The 22,568-nt window shown below is 40.3% G+C and overlaps 1 protein-coding gene across 1 annotated transcript in view; it reads left to right on the forward strand.

Moving 5' to 3' along the window:
* Window positions 1-3,091, forward strand: part of OLFM3 (olfactomedin 3) — a 173,135-nt gene extending 170,044 nt beyond the window's left edge. The window contains exons 5-6 of the mRNA XM_088153250.1: window positions 392-498; window positions 1,772-3,091. Of these exons, the coding sequence (XP_088009376.1) occupies window positions 392-498; window positions 1,772-2,449 (785 nt within the window). The 3' untranslated portion in view covers window positions 2,450-3,091. The remainder of the gene's footprint in view (window positions 1-391; window positions 499-1,771) is intronic.
* The last annotated feature ends 19,477 nt before the right edge of the window (window positions 3,092-22,568 follow it).

Consider the following 22,568-nt stretch of genomic DNA (forward strand, 5'->3'; position numbering starts at 1 on the left):
GAGACTTAATAAAAAAAAAACAACTAGCTTTTTGTAGGGTTTACATTATAGTTTTGTGAATATTTCCTGCTTAACCACCTCTCTGATTTTTTGCAGTTTACTCTAATTGGATGGAAGGGGTGATCCAGAGACCACAGGTTACCTACATGTTCTTTACAGTGTGGAGTATTTTGCCTGCCTTTCCCCTCTGTGTTCAAATAAACAGTTCGTTTCCTTAAAGAAGCTTAGCAAACTGTTCGTTGCTTTGAATGGTACAAAATGCAAGTGGAGGGTCAATTACACACACACACACACACACACACACACACACACAGATTCCTTACTCCATCCCTACTTCTACCACAAAGATGGATGCAGTCAGCATGTGTCATGATTTGCTTTTATTTTTCAGCCTGCGGCAAATTGATGAAAATCACTGGTCCTATTACAGTCAAGACATCTGGAACCCGGTTTGGAGCTTGGATGACAGATCCATTAGCATCTGAGAAAAATAACAGAGTGGGTGGCTTATATTCTTTCTTGCTGGGAGCCATGCAGGAATTCTTTTAGTTGATTTATGAGCACTGAAATTCTAAATAGAATGAATGGCAGTATGAAAATGTTTTAAATAAACAGGCAAATAAGCTTGTCTTATACTTTAATGTCTGCTATACTTAGAGTTTATTCTGACTAGCGATGATTCCCCAAAGGCTCAGGCAAAGCTATTTCCTAACACTAGTTACAGAGATCCATTTGACTGGAGATGAACTAGGACCATCTACATGCAAAGCATGCTTTGTACATCTAATCTAGTTTTCCTTACCAGTACAGTTTGATTGCCAGACAGAAATAAATCTTTTCAATATCTGTAAGTCTAGCAAATGGGGTACAGTTTTCACATCCATAACCATCATGCAAAATGAGAATGGAAATCTTGATTGAGGAGGACAGATGAGAGTGGCTCCTTATTTTAACTCGCTTAGTATGGATTCTAATCGAATGCAAAAGTAGGACCTGCAAGAAAATGTTGCAATATATTCTCACCTTCTCATCGGAGTGCTCCTGTTCAGTAGAACAGCCAATCATGACTTCCTCCAGGATACATAATGAATTCAGTCACACAGTCCATTTCTCCTTCCTGGCTCTTCATTTTTCTGTTCCAGCTGACAATTTATTGACTTCTGGCGATGTTTAGTCCTTACTACATCCTTTTCAGCAAGAACTACCTTAGCGCTTTATATATTTTTTTACTGCTGTAAATCTTAGAACTCCTTCAAAACTTTTGAGACCTCCCTTATATTTCCCAGGGCCCCATTTTGGTTCTTCTTCTTTTGTCATTCAGCACCCAACTTCACTATGGAAGGGAGTGATTCTTCCATTTCACACCAATAGTGCTGTGCCTACCGTTATCTCTACTGAATAGCTAAATGGCTTGTTCTTGTGTAAGGTATCTTCTTGGTATGTTTACATAAAACAGAGAAATTTATAACTTTCATATTATTTAAACAGGAGGGCAGGGCTTACTGCAAAATGAATAAATGTAAAGATAATGAAGTGGTGTCTAGATGATGTTGTAGCATTAAAATCCTTACACATTATTGTTTTATTTATGGAATGGCAAATCTACTCTTTTTTGCATCCATCCTTGAACAAGACTTGGTAACCTTTCTTTTGCTACTGGAAGTAAGACAAATTACGGGTGTTGGGGAGATAAGTAATATTACAATATTTATAATAGTGTATTGATTTGATTTTCCAAAGTTCAAAGCACATTCTTTCTTCTCACTTTCAGGTCTGGTATATGGACAGTTACACCAACAACAAAATTGTCCGTGAATACAAATCCATAGCAGATTTTGTCAGTGGTGCAGAATCCAGGACATACAATCTTCCTTTCAAATGGGCAGGAACTAATCATGTAGTCTACAATGGGTCTCTTTATTTCAACAAATATCAGAGCAACATCATCATCAAGTACAGTTTTGATACTGGGCAGGTGCTTGCTCAGCGTAGCCTGGAGTATGCCGGCTTTCATAATGTCTACCCCTACACCTGGGGTGGCTTCTCAGATATCGATCTGATGGCCGATGAGATAGGTTTGTGGGCTGTCTACGCAACTAATCAGAATGCAGGCAACATTGTCATCAGTCAGCTGAATCAGGATACTTTAGAAGTGATGAAAACCTGGAGCACCGGGTACCCCAAGAGAAGTGCTGGGGAGTCCTTCATGATCTGTGGCACCTTGTACGTCACCAATTCTCACTTAACCGGAGCCAAGGTGTACTATTCGTACTCGACAAAAACCTCCACATATGAATATACAGACATACCTTTTCACAATCAGTATTTCCATATATCAATGCTTGACTACAATGCCAGAGATAGAGCTCTGTATGCCTGGAATAATGGACACCAAGTCCTATTCAACGTCACTCTTTTCCACATTATTAAAACAGAGGATGACACATAGGTGTCAACATGACTTTTTGGCCACCAGAAAGCAGTGTCATTGTGCCGAACTCAAGCATCCTGCTGGGTTTCTTTTAAATTTTGTTTCCCCAGTAAAAATTAATGGAGGAGGATTTTTCTACAATATAATGTATTCCAAATATGGCCAAGTTTTTCTTTTAAAATGACCTAGTTCATAATACAGGTATCTTTCTGAACAGTACGCAAGGCCTGCCATGACTTTATCATGGAAAGCACTAAAAGCTTATTTCAGTGGGTAAAGACATTGTTTTAACAAAAACAAAATTAATGATCTGCCTTATATTAGAATCAGAGACTAATGGTGGTGTAAAACTGCATGAATGTCTTTTTCTACCATCATCATTTTTAAAAAAAATAAATAAATTGCTCAACATTAAAATATATTTGGGCAACCATCTAAGGGAAAATTCAGAAGAATTCTTTGGGGCAAGGGTGTGAATCTTTAAAAGCACTGTTCCAAAATTAATCAGTTATGGATTGGATTTCTCTAAGGGTAGAAAGAGTAAAAATCCCATTGGCTATTACAGAATTTCAAATGCGGTGCTGTACAGTCTGTTTTTAATCTCTTGCAAGCAGTTTCTCAATGATCTGTATTTATACCATTGTGTCCACCATTGTGTACTTGTATCTCTTCACTTCTGTGAAAGTTAATTATTTTTTATAAAATATAATTGAAATTTAATCATAAAACCTGATTATGACCCATTTTTTTAATGACGTGGTTCATAGAATGCTACATTCAGTCTTCACTTACAGAATGAAACACTTTGATTGTTCCTTGTGTTGATTTTGGTCCTAGCCTTTCCCCAAGCTAGCTTGGCTTTAAGAATTATCAGGATTTCTTGCCTGTATGTCAACAATATTTGTGCCCAAACTGAGTTCCTGTCATCAGCTGCTACGAAAGTCTTTCTAACAGCTGGGCTAGCCTGGAAGAATTAGTTTCATACTGATTCAGACAAGATGTTGCTTGTGTACATCGAGTGCCACCCAATACCTTTTGCGAGTAGTGTTTCATTTAAAAAATGTCTGCTACGTGTGACATAAAGGGGTGTTGACGTGCCAGCATCTCATACAGGATATGGCATCAACATTCAAAAACAGAGCACCAACTCAGGAGTGAAATCCATATTGCTTCATTTGGTAGACTTAGAATTTTTCAATGGAACACAACAGCAGGATGTTTCTGGAAGGGAAACTGGCCATCTGCCAGCTGTGGGAAAAGTGGTATGGCTGGCTCCAATTTTGCACCGTGCAGTATTGGAGGAATTATCAACTGCATCAGTTTGGAGAGCCCAGCAAAAACAGACAGAACTTGTACTCCATAGCTACTTATCTTCTTGATCTGCCTGGGGAGGAGACATGAAGGTGAGGATTAGCAAGTGCATGCCAAAATACTGCTCAGTAAGCAACCTCCATCACTAGGTGTCAGCAGGTTCTTCTCAGCTTGCCCAGTTGTGCTTTCTCCTCCTCCTGGCTCTGAGTCTTCACTCCAGAAAATACTGATTTCTGTTCCATCACCAGTATTGAGGACAGAGAAAGCAAACAACTAATTTCACTGAGTGAACAAGAGAGATCTGCAGAGGCATAGGGTTGGCATTGTAACTACCTGAAATAGAAAGGAAACTAGTAAAAAGCTCAGAGTAGGAACAAAGAAAGAAAGATTTCTTGTATTGATATTAGTGATATTCTGTCATTTCAGCATAGATGGGTTAGCCTAGAAAAATGGTAAATGGGTTTGACTTACTCCTGTGCCATCTATGGAGCTTCTCCACAGTTGCGGAGCAATACATCGCCTATGAGCACCAAGGACATCTCTCATGACACCTTCCGAGCTCCCTGCCCCATGTTACTTACTTTGGGGTGGGAGTGGGGGGTTGTTTTTGTTTTAATTTAAAAACACATTAAATGGGAAAGGCCATGCTGCAAAGCATTGTGTTAGCCTAAGAATACCGCTGGGCCCCTTATAGATTCCAAAGACATTCTTAGAAAATAAAAATAATGAGCAGTAGCTGCATTCCAGTGTTTGGTTTGGAAATGTATCCATCTGCTACATTTGTCATCTGGTAAAAAGAGCATCTTTTGATGAGCACGCAGCAGGCATTTTGAGAGAATGCACACAACTTCTCAGAACCTTCAATGTTCTACCAGCTTTTTGGAAAGCTGCCTACCCTTTTTCCTCCCAGGGAAGTGCTTTCTAACCAATATCACTTCTGAACTGGCTACTATCATTTTTGCAACTGATATTGAAAAATTTAGGGTCCATGCTCATTTTAAAATATCAGCATTGGCATTATATGACGGCCCAACTGCCATCATAATTTCTACCTCCTTTCGTTGCATATGCACTTTTCCTTATTTTTTTCCCCTCAGATTTTATTTACTTCTATGTACATTTCTTTGTATTGTTATTTTCTACATTTCAAGCTATGTTTTGTGTTGTATTCGTGTGGGCGGTTGTTTACTCCAAGGACACTTCAAAATATGCCACAGAGATCCTGCAACAGATGTTAAAATATTTCTGTATGTATGTATGTATTTATTTGGTAAATTTAAATAGACTCCCATCTCACATATGTGATTCTAGGCAGCAAACAAAGTTTTAAAAGAACGGTACAACAAATAATAATAAAACAACAACAAAAAGCAATAAAAGCAGTAAAACCATTAAAACCATAAAATATAATCTGTGGAAGAGTGCAGTCTCCCTAACAATATAATCACTTTACAGATTCCATACCCACATTCCATATCTATCTATCTATCTATCTATCTATCTATCTATCTATCTATCTATCTATCTATCTATCGTTTGATCGTATTGGCACTGTGATAAATGGACCATTCCACATTGAAGGACCTCAATCTCATATCCTCTGTATTTGTTTCCCTACAATTGGAGCTCAAGATAGTGGTCTCCAAGATGTCTTGGGATGATGCAACCATAACAATTATGAGTGGTGTTTATGAAACATATTGTTTGTCATTATTTCTTTGAATAGTACTTGGATGGCAACATCAAATATGAGTTTTCCTTGTCTTAGTGAAATCTTTGCATACATTCAATTGTCACACAGCATAACAAAGAGCAAAACAAAAAAAGCCCAAAAAAACCCAAGGTGCTAAACCAGCCAGAAGTCCTAGCTTTGCATACTAGGGGCCTAGTGGTGCACAATGTTGTCCATGACCTTACAATAATGAGTTGCCCTAATGCACTGCTGATTCTCAGTCTTTATCTGTTTAATATGACAGAAGAGATCTGAATACAAAGGTATGTTATTGTAAAGAGGTGGAAATCACAAACTGCTCCATATAACATGAAATATAGATAAAAAAGAAAATAGGCATGAGGATCCAAGTGTTGCTGAATTCCAACTCTGTTGGCCATGCTAGCTGGGGCTGCTGGGAGTTGTAGTTCAACTACATAAGGAGGATCATCTCCCCACAACTGTAATAGGCAACCTGGGCCCATATTCGCTGATGGAGAGCCTTCTCAGACAACCACCCCAAAGCATAAATGGGATATTATCAGTGCAGTGTCCAAAGGTTGCATACATGAAAACTGTAGGCTCTCTATGAGAGGTTTCAAACATTTAGTTAGTATTCTCACTACTGAGCACTAATGTATCTTATTATTAAGATTATATTTAAGTTTCCAAATGGTCTCAGCAAAAAGAATTTGTCTTGAGTTTGAGGGGAGGAGAAAGGATATCTTTGTCAGTTGTTTCCAGCAGCAGGACTTGGTGTCTTCCCTACTGTTTCCTTCCTTGCCTAGATTCTCCTCAATGCCAGAGCGAACAAATCCACACTTTGTTTCAGGTGAAATGGTTTTTTCCATTGGACCTATCCCATCTTTCCACTATAGAAGATATAGCTCCCTTAGAATATTTGGCCATCTTTTATGGTTCAGAGTTGTTTAAATAATCTAGGGGCTTCATATGAGAATGTCCCTTCAAATGCTCTGAGTTCAGGTTAGGTTTAGGTCTCTAAGGCAAAAAACAGTATTTGAAAATACACTATAGTTTTTGGATTCTGTTTACAGGTAGTCTCCAGTTTAAGGACAAGTTACGTTCCCAAGGTCTGTCCTTAAGTTGAATTTGTATGTAAGCCAGAACAGTATTATTGTATAATACTGTGTAAGTAGTATTGTGTAATGAACTCGAACCATTGTGTATTTAACTCAAATCATTGTGTATTTAACTCACATTTTGCTACCATAGGCTCTGTTCTTAACTATGGGCCATCTGTAACTTGGATGTTCTTAACCCGGGGCCTCCCTGTACTGACAGTCCCACAATTTGTCTTACCTTACTCAGTGTACAAAACAATTGCAGTAAAATCTTACATTTATGTGGCCAAATAGGCTGCATAGATGGGCAATCCATCCAACAGGAAGGCTGACCAGCTGCTAGGAAACAGATCTATCTTTGGGATCTCCACCTTTAACCTCTACCTGAGTTCCAGAGAGTTTAGCTATGGTTATTCCCCCTGATGAATGAGTTCCATCCAGTTAGGAAGTACTATGGCCACCATCTGTTCTTGAACGTAGAGACATCCACTCACCTGGATTCTTGAGGAGACACAGCAGGAAATTAGAAATTAGCTTTTAAAAGAGAGGCTCCCATCTTTCACTTTTAACCATAGTTAAAAGGTTCAAGTAATTTGCTAAATTACAAAACCAATGTTGGGGTAATCAAGAGAAAAGGTTGCTTATTTTAATAAAAGCAACAAAGGGAATACTGTGTAGCTGCAACCAGTTAATGAGGTTGGGATCAACATTCCAAACCTAGCACTCCTTTATCTGCAAATAGGCTGAGCAAACACACACACAGAGAGGATTGGAACGGGAACAGATATAAAATCACCCAAACTTGCAGCCCTGAACAATTAAAAAAAAAAAACCCTAAACATCCTATACCAACTTTCCTGTACTGATTCTAGCTCTCCCAGGTGTTTCTTGGCTTCAGATTCCACTGCATGAAATCTCTTTTTTTCAGAGAGATTTTTACCTGCTTCCGAAGGCAAAACTCTGCAAGAAGAAGGAGAGTCCTTGAAGTATTTGAGAATTCTCCACCAGCTAACTAGCAGGCCATTCAGATTTAAGAGTCCTGTTAATCTACTACACGACCTATCCCATTTTCCGTGACAAACACACATATCCCTCGAATGCTTTCTTTCATATCAAGTCAGGGACTCATATTCATATAAAAGAGTTCAAATGTCACTGAGAATCCCAAGCCAAATATCTATAAAAGGAATCACATCTACAAATTCTGTTCATGGATTGGAAATGCTTTCTCTGTTCTGGCTGTTTGTGTAAGCCTTTTGGCAGTTCCTGCTCGAGTCGCTCAAGATTATGATTACTGTTCCACAGATGGCATCTGTCACAGCTTGCCAAACCAACCATGGGAAGATTTGTTTCCGAAGAGTCTTCTTGGCACTCATGTTGTTCCAAGCCAAAGACAATAATCAATTCCCCAAAGAGTTGTGTGTGCAGCAGGATAAAATGCTTTAATCCTTGATTGCTTCTCTCAGGGAATATTTCTAGACTAGTCCTGTGATGCTAAATGCCATCTGGCTCAGTAGGCCAGATCCACAAGTGTAATCATGTTTGTTACACAATCACTAGTTCAGACAGAAAACTAGAAAATAAATTGTGATGACTTCAGAAGGGGAAGCTAGAAACAAGCAGCAAAGAAATATTTCATTGGGGAATCCTTACTCATAGGATGGCGGTGTTTTTGTAATCAAACACCTTTAAACACATTCCACCCAGCAGTGGAGAACTGCAGAAGGAAATACACCTATAAAACTTTTCTCCCCCTTTTGGTAGTGATATGGATGTGTCACAGTGTGACTGGGTTCTTTCAGAACTGGAGGTGTGTGTTGGTTTGCAAGGGTGGCAATTGACACAGAGAAACCAAGACAATGGAGGCTTTTGTGCTTTTTTACTATATACAGATAGCCCCCAGTGTAAGAATGAGTTCTGTTCCCAAAATCTGTCCTTAAGTCGAATTTCTATATAAGCCGGAACAGTATTATTGTATAACACTGTATAAGTAGTATTGTGTAATGAATTCAAACCATTGTGTATTTAACTCATATCATTGTGTATTTAACTCAAAATTTGCTACAACAGGCTCCGTTCTTAACTATGAGTCGTCTGTAACCCAGGCGTTCTTAACCCAGGGACTATCTGTACAGTGAAGCTATTTAAAATAGGTATTTAGAATAGGTATTTACAACAAGATCCCAGCTTTTACCCAGTGTCAGGTTTCCTACTAAGTCTCTGTCCCAGAGACTATTTCCCTCTAACTCTCCTGCTAACTGATTCACTTCCTCCCCCTTCACTTCGTCTCCCTCCCTCATTTCTGGGTTTATCAAGAGAGACTGAAAAGAAAGGAATATGTTGGGTTTACAGCTGGCATGCTCAGTGTCGCTCACCTACTTTTCTTGGATCTGCTCATATGGTGTCCTTTTTATGACACCCCAAGACATACTCTGATCTCCCCAAACATCTCTAAATGTGAGGGTCATACTGATAAATTTTATGTTTATTACTTTTTAAGGGATACTAACTCTATGCTCACATACCAGGTGGCCAAATATCATCAAGTCATACAATTGTGTAAAACTTGCAATATGCTGTTTTATCATCTTACTGGGTTTTTTTTCCTGATAATGAATTGCTGTACCAAACTATTTCTCTTTTCCTACTGTAAAAACTGGTCAAAGACCATAATAAAGATATTTGCTATTTGCTTGGATCTGCTCAGCTGAACCATCTGCAGCTCCTTCACTGAGGGAAGAACCTCTCTTGGGTCCTCTGCCCAGTCCTTCCCCACAGACCAGGGCCTCACCAAAGACAGCCGTCTCTATCTTTCCCGCCTTGAGACTTGGGTGAAGATGCTGTCTCTTTGGGACGTCACTTCCCTTTCTCCGGGGAAGACATCTGTTGTCTCTTCTTCTTCCTCTCCAACTGGGAACCACCAACAGCTCCTCACACTCGCTAACTTTACTCTCTAACTTTTCTCTCCAGCCACTCTGTTTTGCATAGTCTTTTTCCCTCCTCAACTTCTCTCCCTCTCCAATTTTGGGTCAGACCAGCAGCACGTCCCCCAGCATCTGAGGAGGAGGGTGTCCCTCCCAGAGCTCCAGTCCCTAACACCTATATACCAGGCTGGACCAGTGGGACTGCTGTGTCCCCACAACAGCCCTGACTAGCAGCCAGATCAGCTCATCAGCCCTTGTGACAGCACAGCTGCCCTTCAGGGCCAGAATTTTCTCCCCTTTTTCTCTCTCTCCTTTTGCTGACTTGCACCAGCAGAACAGCAGCCATATCAGACCACTAAAAACCATATGCCGCAGGATGTAAAACTGTTGTCGTTTTCCAAACTAGGTACATGTGACTAGAAACCAGCTGGGGCTGTTCATTACTTATTTTGTTTATGAAAGCATTTACATCTCATTATCTAAAAGTAAATGCCCACAGCAGTTAACAGCACAGCATAACATTGTGGGTCCCATCTGCTAGGGACTTACACTTGGCGAGACCCAGGAGGTGGACCTTCTCTGCCATGGCACCTGCCTTATGGTTTATTTTCCCGCCGAAGTGAGGTTAGCTCCATCCCTGTTAATGTTTCAGAAGTCCCTCACGACCTAATTATGTCATCAGGCGTGGGGCTCCCAGGGGACCAGTGACATTCAAAGATGGCTCCATCATTGCAATGAAAATTCACTCTCTCCTGTGCTTTTTATATATTTTAATAATGTTGTTTTATATTTTTAATAATGTTTTTATGTATTTATTTGTTTTACTCAATTGTTGTACGCCACCCAGAGACACTTTTTGTGAGATGGGTGGCTGTATAAATTTGATAAATAAATAAATAAAATTGTAAGCATAGTAAAACATTTCACCATGATATATCAACGTAAGTTTAAAAATTAGACAAAACGTAACAATGATAGATCCTTATATTTTAAAAGATTATATCCAAACATTAATAGAATTGCCCTATGTATAGAAGAAATACACAGGTTCCCTGATAGATGGGAAACAGAAGTAAAAGAAAACAATATGAAGTAAGCTGAAGATAATTCTTGATAGTGAATTAAGTCACCAGAAATCAAATGTGGTCATTTGCAGCCCACCCTGGCAAACACCACTGATGCTGACCATTTAATTTTTTGTCAAGTCCAAATCCTACTTGATGCCATGGTGTTGCTTAGAAGCCCCAGGGATAAAATGCTTCCACAATGACCCTGTGAGGCAACCTTCTGGCCCTCCTGCTCTTTGCTTGCCATCAAAAGACAGAAAATTCAGCAACATCCTCAGCATTGCTGAAAAGCCAGATCCTCAGATTCCTTCCTTCTAGTAACTGCCATTCTGTCAAGAGGACATCTTGAGAAACCAGACATTCAGACACTTCATTAGTCCTGAAAAGTTTCCTCCTCTTCTTCAGCTTTATCTAATCCAAATGTTTGTAATCATTATTTATTCTCCAGATTTATATCTTCCCTCTTCTCCAGGCAATATATAGAATACAGTATTCCTTTTCCTGATTTACCCCCACAACAACAACTCTGTGAGGTAGGCTGGATTGAGAGAAATTGTGACTGGCCCAAACAGTGAATTTTCATGGCTGAGACTGGACTTGAATCTTATCTACACCATATTAGTCTATTTCTTCTCTCCCAATATGTGTGTGTGTGTGTGTTGTGTCTTCCATCACAGAAGGGCACAACCAAAGTCCTCACAGTCATAGCCTGTCTCTCCAAGCCCTGAGAAGGGCCCCAGATCCACTCCAAAAGTTGCCACAGAATCATAACTTCCAATCCAGAAATTGGAAGGATAATTCAGTACCAGGAGAGGAATCATATTAACGCTATTTACTGAATATACATTAATTTTACTTATTTTAAAATTAAATTAGGTGCCATTTTTTGCCTGGCCCCACACAACCTCTTTCTCCTGTCCCTCCTTGCTTTCCCTTTCAGTCAAAAAAATAATTTCCCAAGAAAAAAGGCCCCAGGGAGGCAAAGCAATTCTCCAAAAACTAACACTTGAAAGTGTTTCTAGATGGATCCAGCTGATTGGACACTTGCATAGAAGTAAAGAGAAAAGCACTTTACTATAAATGGACATGTCACTTCTTATGTTGAAAAATGGACGCAAGTCTGACAGATTAAGTCTAGCAGGAAAATGAAAACAAGAATTTGAGGGGGTCTGAGCCCTGGTATGCCCAGCAGTACTGCGAAATCATTGCAATCATCACCACAACCTTCACCCCAACAAAAAAATTCAGTTTTTGAAGTTGGAGACCTTCGCTAAATCCCAAAGTAGGTCACTGATCTGAGCCAGAACTCTTACCCCACAGCTATAAAATCTTCCCCCTGCTTCACAAATTAAGATGGACACCACCACCACCACCCCCCACTGAAGATAGAGAGTGGAAGCCTAAAATAAAAACCATACAATTAGCACTAACTCTCAATGGGGGGATCTGGGCTGTTTGCTACAGCTAACCCCCTGGACTGGATCCTGCCTGCCATTAGCAAGTGGAAGAGCTTTTCCCATTCACAAATGGCACTGGGACACGATGGAGCCTCTCCATTGGCAAAGCCAGGGCAATATTAACTTACAGTATTGCTTATTCCCATCCTCCAAGCAAGCAGGAATTTGTCAGAATCCCTCTTCTTGAAGTCATACCATGTGTTGTATTCCATGGAGACCAATGGACACATAGAGAACCCTGGAGAAAAGTCTGATGTCTAAATCTATTTTCAGTCATCCAAACAGCCTGCCTCAGACTAAAACTCTATCTTGATACTAGATATAATTCTACTCTATCTCAGCTCCCAAACTCCAGGCCTCACAACAGCCATTCTTCTCCCACCCCGCCCCTTTCTCAGCTCTTTAAAGTAGAATTACTGATTTCGTCCCCTATGAATATAAGAAGAGTTCCCTATGGTGCCATCCAGTGGTGAAACCAAGTACTTGAGTTTCATGCATCACATTTAGTTCTGCCCAAGAGTCCCACACATGTTCCTTGCTTTTAATGAGTCCATTCCAATTAAGACTAATTCTGGAATCTTCAAGCTGGACTAAAATACATATTTTTCCTGAGCAAATGTGTTGTATTTTGATCCACAATTATTAATCATTAAATCCCTTCATGAGGAACACAACTGTTGTACTTTCCAGAAGACTAGGCATACCTTGCTTGAACAGTGATCATTCTCCAGTGAATAGCTTTCATTTAATTAAATGATTTATTAGCATCTTGAATTAATGAATTGATTTGCTTTCAATTGAATTAAACTGTTTAGAGCCATTGAAGAGCATCACTTCATAATAAACAGTTCCAATTAATGTTTGATCAGGTGTTCCTCTACAGGAATTGTAACTTTCTTAATGAGTATGATAGGATCGTTCATTAACTTGAGCTATTCAATTAATTTATAATATCACTTGGATTTTCCCTCAACTAATTATGCCATCACAAATTTAGGATCATTCCTTTTAGGAATTGAATTGTTCCTACAAGGGAGGGGAAGGCAAAATTCCAAGCTTATCTGGGGAAATAAGACTGTTGTTAGCGGTTTGCTTTTGTTTTTCAAGTATCAAATTCTAAGAACAGAATAGAGCCATAGCTGGGGACAGATACTATGAAGACTACAAAAACACTGCAGCCCAGGAGGATTTGGATCTGGATATTTCAGCCTCAAACTGTACTGTTACAATCAGTAACTGGTACAATTGTTTTTCCTTTTTTTTTAACTTTAATGTATGAAGATGGTGTGTAAACCCTTTGGGAAGCTTAAGTCATCTGTTTCTTGTAAATGCCTACTTCAACCCCCAGCTCCCCAATTAAATAAGAACAAATTCCATTCCACCCACTCTGGTGACATCATTAACTAGGACACTTGCAGGCTGTAGAGGACATATATAAATACATACATACATACATACAGTCTCCAGAAAAAATAGTTGCTCGTTCCTGCCATACGTATAATAAACCATTTTTGAACCTGAATCCATTTATAGCTTATGGATGAGATGAAGCTGTGCTGTTCACAGTGAGAGAAAATAAAATATGCCACTGAACATGATATTTGTCTGTCTGAAGTAGAACATCAAATTCTCCCTCACCCAGGTCAGAACGCATGCTACCCAAGGATGACCAAGCTTATTGGCACTTCAGGCAGAAAATCCCACCACATCTCTGTTTGGATATAAAATGAAGCAATAAGAAACTATTTTATTTAGTTATTTAGTTGATTTATACCTCACCTTTCTATTCAAGCAGGTCCTCAAGGTGCTAATGCATTTTTGCAGTTCTTTCATACTCAGATTGGTTGCTTGGCTGATTGCATAATGGTTGAGCCAATACTGAATTATCTATGGCAAGCTTTTGATGGTGTGGGTGTGTGTGTGTTTAACAATTTTCAATGCAAAGTTACTGCACAATATGATTGGGGGGGGGGGACCACCTTCCCTGCTAGCAGAACTCATCTATAGCAGAATTGAGACATACTTAAGAGCCAGCTCCCAATGTAAAAACCCCATTATAGCAAAATGGAAAGGCCATTACACAGAAAAGCCTTCTTGATCATTCAGAATAGTCTCAGACAAGATAAGAGTCACATAAACAATGCTTGGCTGTGTGCACATAAGATACCGAATCACAAACCAGGCCACCACATTTTTTGTTTGTTTGTTGTGTGAACCCAATGCGTATAGTGAGTTTGTTTATTTATTTATTTATTTATTTATTGGATTTCTCCCCCACCCATCTCCCCCACAATAGGGGACTCTGGACAGCTTACAAAGACATTAAAACTTTAAATATATATAAAATACATAATATATATAGAATTAAAACAATACTAAAAAAAAGAAAATCCAAGAAGAGTTTATGGTTCAGAGTGTGGTGGGAACTCAGAAAGTGGAATTAATTAAGTGAATAGATAAATAATGGTTCTGTTAGCCATGCGTAAACATGTGTGGACACATTGACAGCTACAATGCCGACAAGAACTAGGTGCATAGCAGACAATCACAGTTTCAAAATGTGGTTCCAGCTTTGAAGTAAGCAGGGCATTTTGGTGGCACTGATAATGCCAACCATCATCCTATTCCGTTAATGGTGGCGGGGTGGAAAATCAGCATGGAACAAGCCAATTCAACTGGCAAACAGCACTTGCCACCTTGAATTCCTTCAGTGTCGCAATAAAAAAGAGCAATGGTGCATCTAGCTGTCTTGTAGAGGAAGGTCATGCATTCAGTGCCAATCCCAACCATCTGAACTGCAGAACTGAGAGGACCACTAAGTCCAGGTTGTAGAGTCACTCACTTGGCAGCTGCCCAAAGCCATGCCTGCCAACTACCAATGTTGGGCTGGCATCGAATGATTTCCCCTGCTGTATTACAAAATACTGCCATACCGTAAGGGATCATCCGTAATCCTTTCTCTCCATCCCATCTTGTGACTTTCAGGAAGCAATCGCATGGCCCTGCAAGCCTCACGTACTGTACATAGCCTCAAAGTTCATGTTATCCAAGAACTATCAGAGTAGTACACAGTTTCCATGTGTTTGTTGTATTTATATTCCTACCAAAGAACTCAAGGCAATGTTCAAGGTCCTCCTCCAGACACATGGGACAGCATGACATACCCAAAGTCATCAAGCAAACTTCATGACTGAATGGAGCTTTGAAACCAGATCCTCACCACCACAGTATTCCTAACCCAACTTAACCACTGCACAAGGAATTTGAACCAACCCATATCCAGGGTTTGGTGTCAGAAGTAAGGAAAAACAGAACATGATCAAAGTTCTTCTGTAAACATAACTGCATGTGTTTTCACCTGGTCCCATTCAGAGAAATTTGGGAATTAATATTAAATGAGCTGCCAAGAATTCAGAGGTAAATTCTTATAAACCACTGCTTCATGGAACTATCATTCCCAGAGGGTTTAGTAGGAATGGGAACCAGTGGTTCTCCAGATGTTGCTGAATTGCAATTTCCACCATCCCTCACCACAATGTTGGGTGGTAGCTATATTTTGGTAACCTCCAAGGGCCCTAGCTACTATACAGAAAGAGGAAAGGACTATTGCGCCAACATTTATGACAGCAAAATGTTTATTAGAGTGTTTCTCAACCTTGGCAACTTTAAGATGTGTGGACTTCAACTCCCAGAATTCCCCAGCAGCATGGTTGGCTGGGGAATTCTGGGAGTTGAAGTCCACACATCTTAAAGTTCCCAAGGTTGAGAAACCCTGGTCTATTAACTCAATATTTTACTGAAGAGGTCTACTCCTAAGTGTCCTGAAATCCAAATGACCCTACTGTATAATCAGCATTTTTGTCATTCCTTCCAGTTCACTTAACACTTGAAATAAATTATGGGACTAGTTTCACCTACATTGTGTCTTCTGCAAACAGGCATCCAGATTTCCTTCTGATCTTCGTTCTTTTGGTCTCCTCCTCCAGCTTTTTTTTTTTTTTTTTTGCTATTAATCTTCCTGATTACCGCTTACACCTGCTCTTGCCCTGCTTATCTTGCCAAATGAATTTTAATGCAGGGCTTTCTCAGGATAGAATTAAAAACCACAAAGGAGATTTATACCATAAGGGAGTGTCGCTTGGAGAAGGGCTTAATTTATTTTCCCAGTTATGTAAAATTTAGCTCTAGTGTGTGCCTGTAAAAGTGCCCGGAAGCAACAATGGATGTATTTCACTACCAGGTCTATAGGAATGATTTAAAGTGGATTTGAGAGGTCTCTTTCCCACAACTCTTTTATTTAATTTTTTTTTAAGGGAAGATTTTGTTCCACTGGCAACACGAAACTAGATTAGGATCATCTTTCACCTAAACTGTTTCCATTCATTTTCTTCTTCTAGAATCCTGTCTCCTATACAGCAACTGCAAAGAAAGATCTGTGTGTGCTCCTTCCTCATGGACTTCAACAAGTGATAGCAATTTCTGTGTAGCAAAGGTTGGTTGTACAGTTGCTTGGGCTTGCGTTCACTGGATTCAATCAACTTGCATCAGAATAAGCCCAGATTCTTTCCCAAGTAAGAAACCTCCAGATCTGTGAGCTTCAATTCCTAGAATTCCCAGCAATACCCATGCCAGATGATGAATTCTGGAATTATGCAAAGTCTACATATCTGGAAACAGGTGAGACCAAGAAAGGCCGTTGAACAACATAAGATCCATGTCCTACTGAAATCAATATATCAGTTCAGTTGCAGCAACGTCAAGGCTTCTGCAGATATACATTTTCAAGTTTTTAATCAATCAAAAAGCACATTTTCCCACAAAAGCAATCCAGTTTACATAATTAGCCCCCAAATGTACGTTATGCAAATTGGGCCACAAGCAGGAAGCTGGCATGCTGCAAAACATCGACCTCCCATGTCATCTGAATTTCTAAACATTTTACCAAAGAGGCCCAGGAACGTTCTTTTTAAAAAAATAAATCAACACCAGGGGCTGTAGCTTAGAAGTGAGTTCAGAAACAGGACAAAAGTAAACCAGAACACTTGAGGGGACCCTGGGGGAGGGTAGAAGGAGTGGCAGGCAGAGCTCTGTGGAATGGGCATTTTGTAACTGTTTTTGTCCTTGGGGAAGCTGTCTTAGAAATGAGAATTTCTCCCCCAGCCACCATTTTGAGAGTGTCCACAGCATCTTCCAAATATGCCCACCCTACCAGCCCTGTGCTCCTTGTCTGGCTACATCAGGCAGCATTCCAGTTATAATTCTGTGTTTCATTAGGTTTTCAGAGAAAGTCAGGCTGCAACCCAACTCTCATGTGCTTCAAAATAAGCCTCAGGGAAGGCAATGGGATTTACTTGGAAGGCAAGCACCCAGGGAATTTCATCCTCAATCCATCATTCATTTGCCACAACTAATTTTTGTTGGGTAAGGGTTGGCTGCCCAGTGGAAGGTCCTCTTCTCTTTTTTAGTTGCAGTTCTCTGTCATACCACATAGACAAGTCAATTATTCAGATGTGTCTCATCCCAGCAAGCTGCCCTTACGATAACGCGGGAGAACACTCTTGATTAATGGTTGCTTGGAGGCATTACTGCCACAGTCCCCACTTGAAAGGACAAGAAACGCTTTCAGAGGGGACCACGCATTCATTCACTTTCCATTGCAGAGAAAAATCAACAGCTGAAAATAGTCTTCTGGGCAGAGGGTCCCATCTAAGGACATCCAATTGTTTTTGCAAAGACCACTGAACCAAGCCAAGTGGCCAAGTTTGGACAACACTGCCTTAGACACAAAGCTAGCAGGGTGACTTTGAGCCAATCGCTCTCTCTCAGCCCCAGGAGGGAGGCAATGGCAAACCACTTCCAAAAAACCTCACCAAGAAAACTGCAGGAACTAGCCCAGGCAGTTGCCAGGAGTAAAAAAACTGACTCAAGGGCACCAAATTAAAAAAAAAAAAAATGGAAGGGACCCAGAGCATGCCAACCCTGCAGAATCAAATCAGCTAGGCAGATGTTATGAGAGATAGACCAGGAGATAGACCATCAAGTAACCAGACCCTATGCTATGTAGGGCTTTATAGGTAACAGCCAGCACCTTGAGTCACATCTGGAAGCAAATTGATAACCAGTGGAGCTCGTGAAGAAGGAATGGAAGACACTAGGGTAGGGCTAGGTAGGAAGTGTCAAAGGAGCACTTTGCTTTGAGGAAGTTTCAGACAAAGCCCTCCTTCAAAACTGCTTTGTTAAGCAGGAAAGACCCCCTTAGTTCTGAACCTAATTCACTCACCTTCAACTCCTATGGGGCTTCCTCTGGCACCCATGGCCAAGCTTTCTCCTACAGTGCTATCCAAAGAGTTTCCAGACTGGCCATTTTGAACAAACATTGTGCTGCAGTATGAGCTGAAGGGACCAGCTCAAGGTCTTCTTGCTACATGTAGTTCCAAAACTACCCAGCCAGGAAATAGTTGGCCAGTCCAGGGGGGAAATGCTGAGAGGACCTTCTCCCACAGCAGTGGGCTGAAGTGGTTTAAGGCCACCCAAATCACTTGACTGAATCAAATCAAGTGGCTTCTTCACTTCAACAAAGCAAAGCAGGTCACCTCTAATGGCTCCCAGCACTTCCTTGAAGCGAATCCAGAGTCATTCCACATAGTGACTACACTGTAAAAGGCATAGCTGGATTTAATATATAATCTCCCTCCACAGATCCAGTAAAATAAAGAAACCTCCAGTTATAAGCAGGCAACATTCTTTATTACTTGCATTCAGAACCAAGAGCCATATAGATAGATACCCACACAGGATTAGATAGGTACAGGAATAACTCTGCACAATAGTAACTGTTGAACTCAGTGGGAATCTCAATAGGAATTACTCCTTCTCTACCACCCAACAGTTGGAAAAGCTCCTTAAAGGAGCACGAAAACACAGTGCATATTTCAACAAGTCAACTCTTCCCTCTCCCTTTGGGAGCCACATCTGGCTTGCAAAAATCTCATTCAGCAGTTTTTCACATTCTGGTTCTTGACTGCTTGATCTTTCTTTGACCTCTTCCTTGCTTGCCCATCCAAATCTTGTCTGCTTCTCTTCTTCCTCCTTAGCTTCATCAGCTGCAATCCTCTCCCAGGCAGCACAAATTCTTACAGGTAAAATATCCAGTCCTTGTGCTCCACATGGGCCAAGCTACTAAAGCCTCCTGCCTTTTCTTCTTTATGCCTTACTGATGAACAGTCTTTTGTCACTCTTACTTTAAAACCTTGCCACTTATTTGAGCTTATCTGGCTTAGGGCACATCCTCCTTAGCAGCCAATACCCAGATAAGCAGAAGACAGCCCCAGACAAGCAGTCAGGGAAGAAACAATATCCCAATCAAGCAACCATCAAGAAAGAAACCACCCCCCACCAAGACTGGCAGGGCAAACTACTATAGATAAACTACAGCCAAACTCCACTCTCTCTCCCTTGCAGTGATGATGTTACTTAGCCTGGTAATGAAACACCTACAAGTAAGCTCAGAGAGAACCCCAAGAACCTCATACTAATAATATTTGTATACAACTCCTTATCTAACTATTGGAACACAGTAAGATCAACAGAAATAAAACTTTTAAACAATATAATCCATTTCTCTACAATAATCAGGAATAAAAATCCCAACCTTGCTCCCCATCTGGCATCTGATTGGTTTAATCTAAGCCAATCAGGGTTCTGCATTCCATGAAGAAAGCCTGATGCCTGGAGAAGGCCTTTCCCTTTAAAGTGAGCCAATCAGGTGACAGCTGGGAAATCTTGAACGGGAGTGAAGCTAGCCAGTCGCAGTCCCATTGATATTCAGTGCCTGATTCTGGCTTATAATTAAAGGAATTGAATGGTGCAGATATAAGCAAGTTTATTCAGAAGTGAATCCTAGCATATTAAATGGGGATTAGTCCCACCCACGTATGTTCAGGATGGCAGCCTGATTTGTATGTTATGGCTACTTAGCAACCCATTTGCCAGACATAAAGCATGTTGCTACCTGCATTTAAAGAAAGGGAGGAAGGAAATTACAAGACTTTTTAGAGAAAGCCTCCAGCATTGTGTATGTAGAAAGTATTTTATAAGAAAGCCAGATGGATTCACACAGTGATGCCCATTTAGTATGGCTGAGCTCACTATGAATTTTTCACTGCTTATTAATGACTTGCTCCACAGTCTGCATTAATTGACATTTTGAAAATACAAGGTTGGGGAATTGCACCACTAGCAGACTCTATAAACTAGGAACAGCAAACTATATCACTGTCCTCCTCTCGACTTCAGTCAACAAATAACATCTCCCCCACTTTCTTTCTTTTTTTTTTTTTGGCCTGCATTCTCCCTTTTTTCCCTTTCTCTCTTCACAACAAAGAAGCAGTGCCATGCACCAAACAGGGCGAGGGATGCCCAACTCATTTCTCCCCATAATGTTTGTCCAGTATCAGACAAATCTGTATATTGATTTACTCTGAAGAAAAAGAGAAAAATGGAGTTGTGCAGCAGATGTGTTCCTTAATTAGCCAATGGTATCTGGGCAAGCCTCACACATTTTTAGCCATTAAGTCCTCTCAACTCCAGAAACTTAAAGCCATGGCTGGTGCTAGGTTGGAGTCTCCCAAATTCACCAAGCTGTTCTCTCTTTGCAGGCCCAGATTTAGTGCTGTTCCCCTTCTCAATAGCAAGGCACCATGTCTTGCAGTAACACAGACAGGAGGACACAGTAACCAGACAATGAGAAGCAAAACATCAGGCGAAGACTATCTCATAGTGCCAACAAAAATTACATTAGAGCCCTTAATATCATATTAAGGCAATGATGGCTGCAGATATCATGCTGGCACTACTCTGCTGAGTGCTGGTCCATAGTAAAAATCAAAGACGGATGACAGCATTCCAGGATCCAGGCATTAACCTTACTATGACTTACTGGACCCTGGCTATTGATGTGTCATAATTGCCATTTCTTGAAAACAGAATCATACGCAATGTGTTGATCCTACTGGAAACATCCAAGGCAGCACACCATCCCTATTGCGTTGACATGGGGAATTCCAACAAGACTGACCAGTCAAAGATTATTCAGCTACCCAGGCATAGCCAAATCAGGAAGGAGCTGAGCCTCAGAAAGCCAGCAATCAAGTAACAGCCACATCACACTAGAAATGCTGTAGTGCAGGTGCATCTCTAGCAGCAACAGATTGCCCAGCATAGCATGCAAAATGCTGGATTAAACAGACCTTTGATCTAATCTACTGGAGCTCTTACTTTGTCTTTAGAATCAAGGAGGAGAATTATATGTGAATATGTGGGGAATAAACACATATTTTGTCTCATCACATATAGAAAGCTAACATGTCTAGGAGGTAACTAGGCTAGATCTCTCCCCACCAACATGATAGCAAGTCACAGAGAAGGTGTGGGGAGCAGGGGGGTTGCATTCAACTATACAAATACCCACCTGCCTTCTGAAATTAAAACATACATTCTTCACTAAAGACAGGATCTGAACATGGTGATAACCTTCAACTTTTCAGAAGAATATGCCTAAATTATCTCTTGGGTGTACCACATTTTCAGTAATATTGCTTTTGGGGCAAATGATTTCAAAGTTTGCCTTGCATGGGCAGTTACCCATCAAATCCTGTAGACCAGTGTTCCTCAACCTTGGCCGCTTTAAGCTGTGTGGACTTCAACTCCCAGAATTCCTCAGTCAGCATTGAAGTCCACACAGCTTAAAGCGGCCAAGGTTGAGGAACACTGCTGTAGACAATATTAGGACTCATCTATGTTATTGTATTAAGCTATACCACATATAACTTAAGCAAACAGGCATGAGTCACCCATCATACTGACAAACCACAATTGAATAAACTACAATAATCCACACATCATGTTTTGCATACCACTATAGCTAGATTCATTGGAAACAAGCCCACATTATATCTTAGTGTGATGTGTGAATCCAGTCACGAGCATCATTAAACTCCACGCTATGAAGCAAGAAGTAAAAACTGTTACCTTAAGGATCAATCCATATGTAAAGAAACCTGTGGATTTATTTCAGCATGAACAATTCATTTTGCAGTCAAGAACACTTCAGCTGCACTTTGAATGAAGGCTTTGGAAAAATCAATGACTTAACACCTGCCGTTTCAGCACTGTCAATGCTGAACTGGGAAAATCTATATCTTGGACAGTTTGGAAGAGGGAGCACAAAAAACCCCACTAGGATCAATAACAGGATTAACATTGAAAGCATTGTAAAATCTAGGAACAATTCTATTGATAGCTGCCAGCAGCTTGAGGCAATTCTTATATTCTAAGAAAATGGTTCATGCAAGTTAAGATATTGAATGTATCATCAACATTTTAAACTAATGTTCATATATTATTCTTCCACTGTAATTCACCTGAATTCCAATTTAAAGACTCTTATACATAACGACTGTACAAAGGAGGATCAGAGCATGGGTTGGACCATTGCTTATGTGGGTTGCCACATCTGTTTTTTGACCTATCTTGTTAAAAGCCTGTCTAAATAGCAGGCTGAATGGAACAAAATTTCTACACAATT

The sequence above is a fragment of the Python bivittatus genome, unplaced genomic scaffold (assembly GCF_059951505.1).
Source record: "Python bivittatus isolate LINGU-HERP-01145 unplaced genomic scaffold, Pbiv_v1 ctg000700_np1212, whole genome shotgun sequence".
Lineage (NCBI taxonomy): Eukaryota > Metazoa > Chordata > Lepidosauria > Squamata > Pythonidae > Python > Python bivittatus.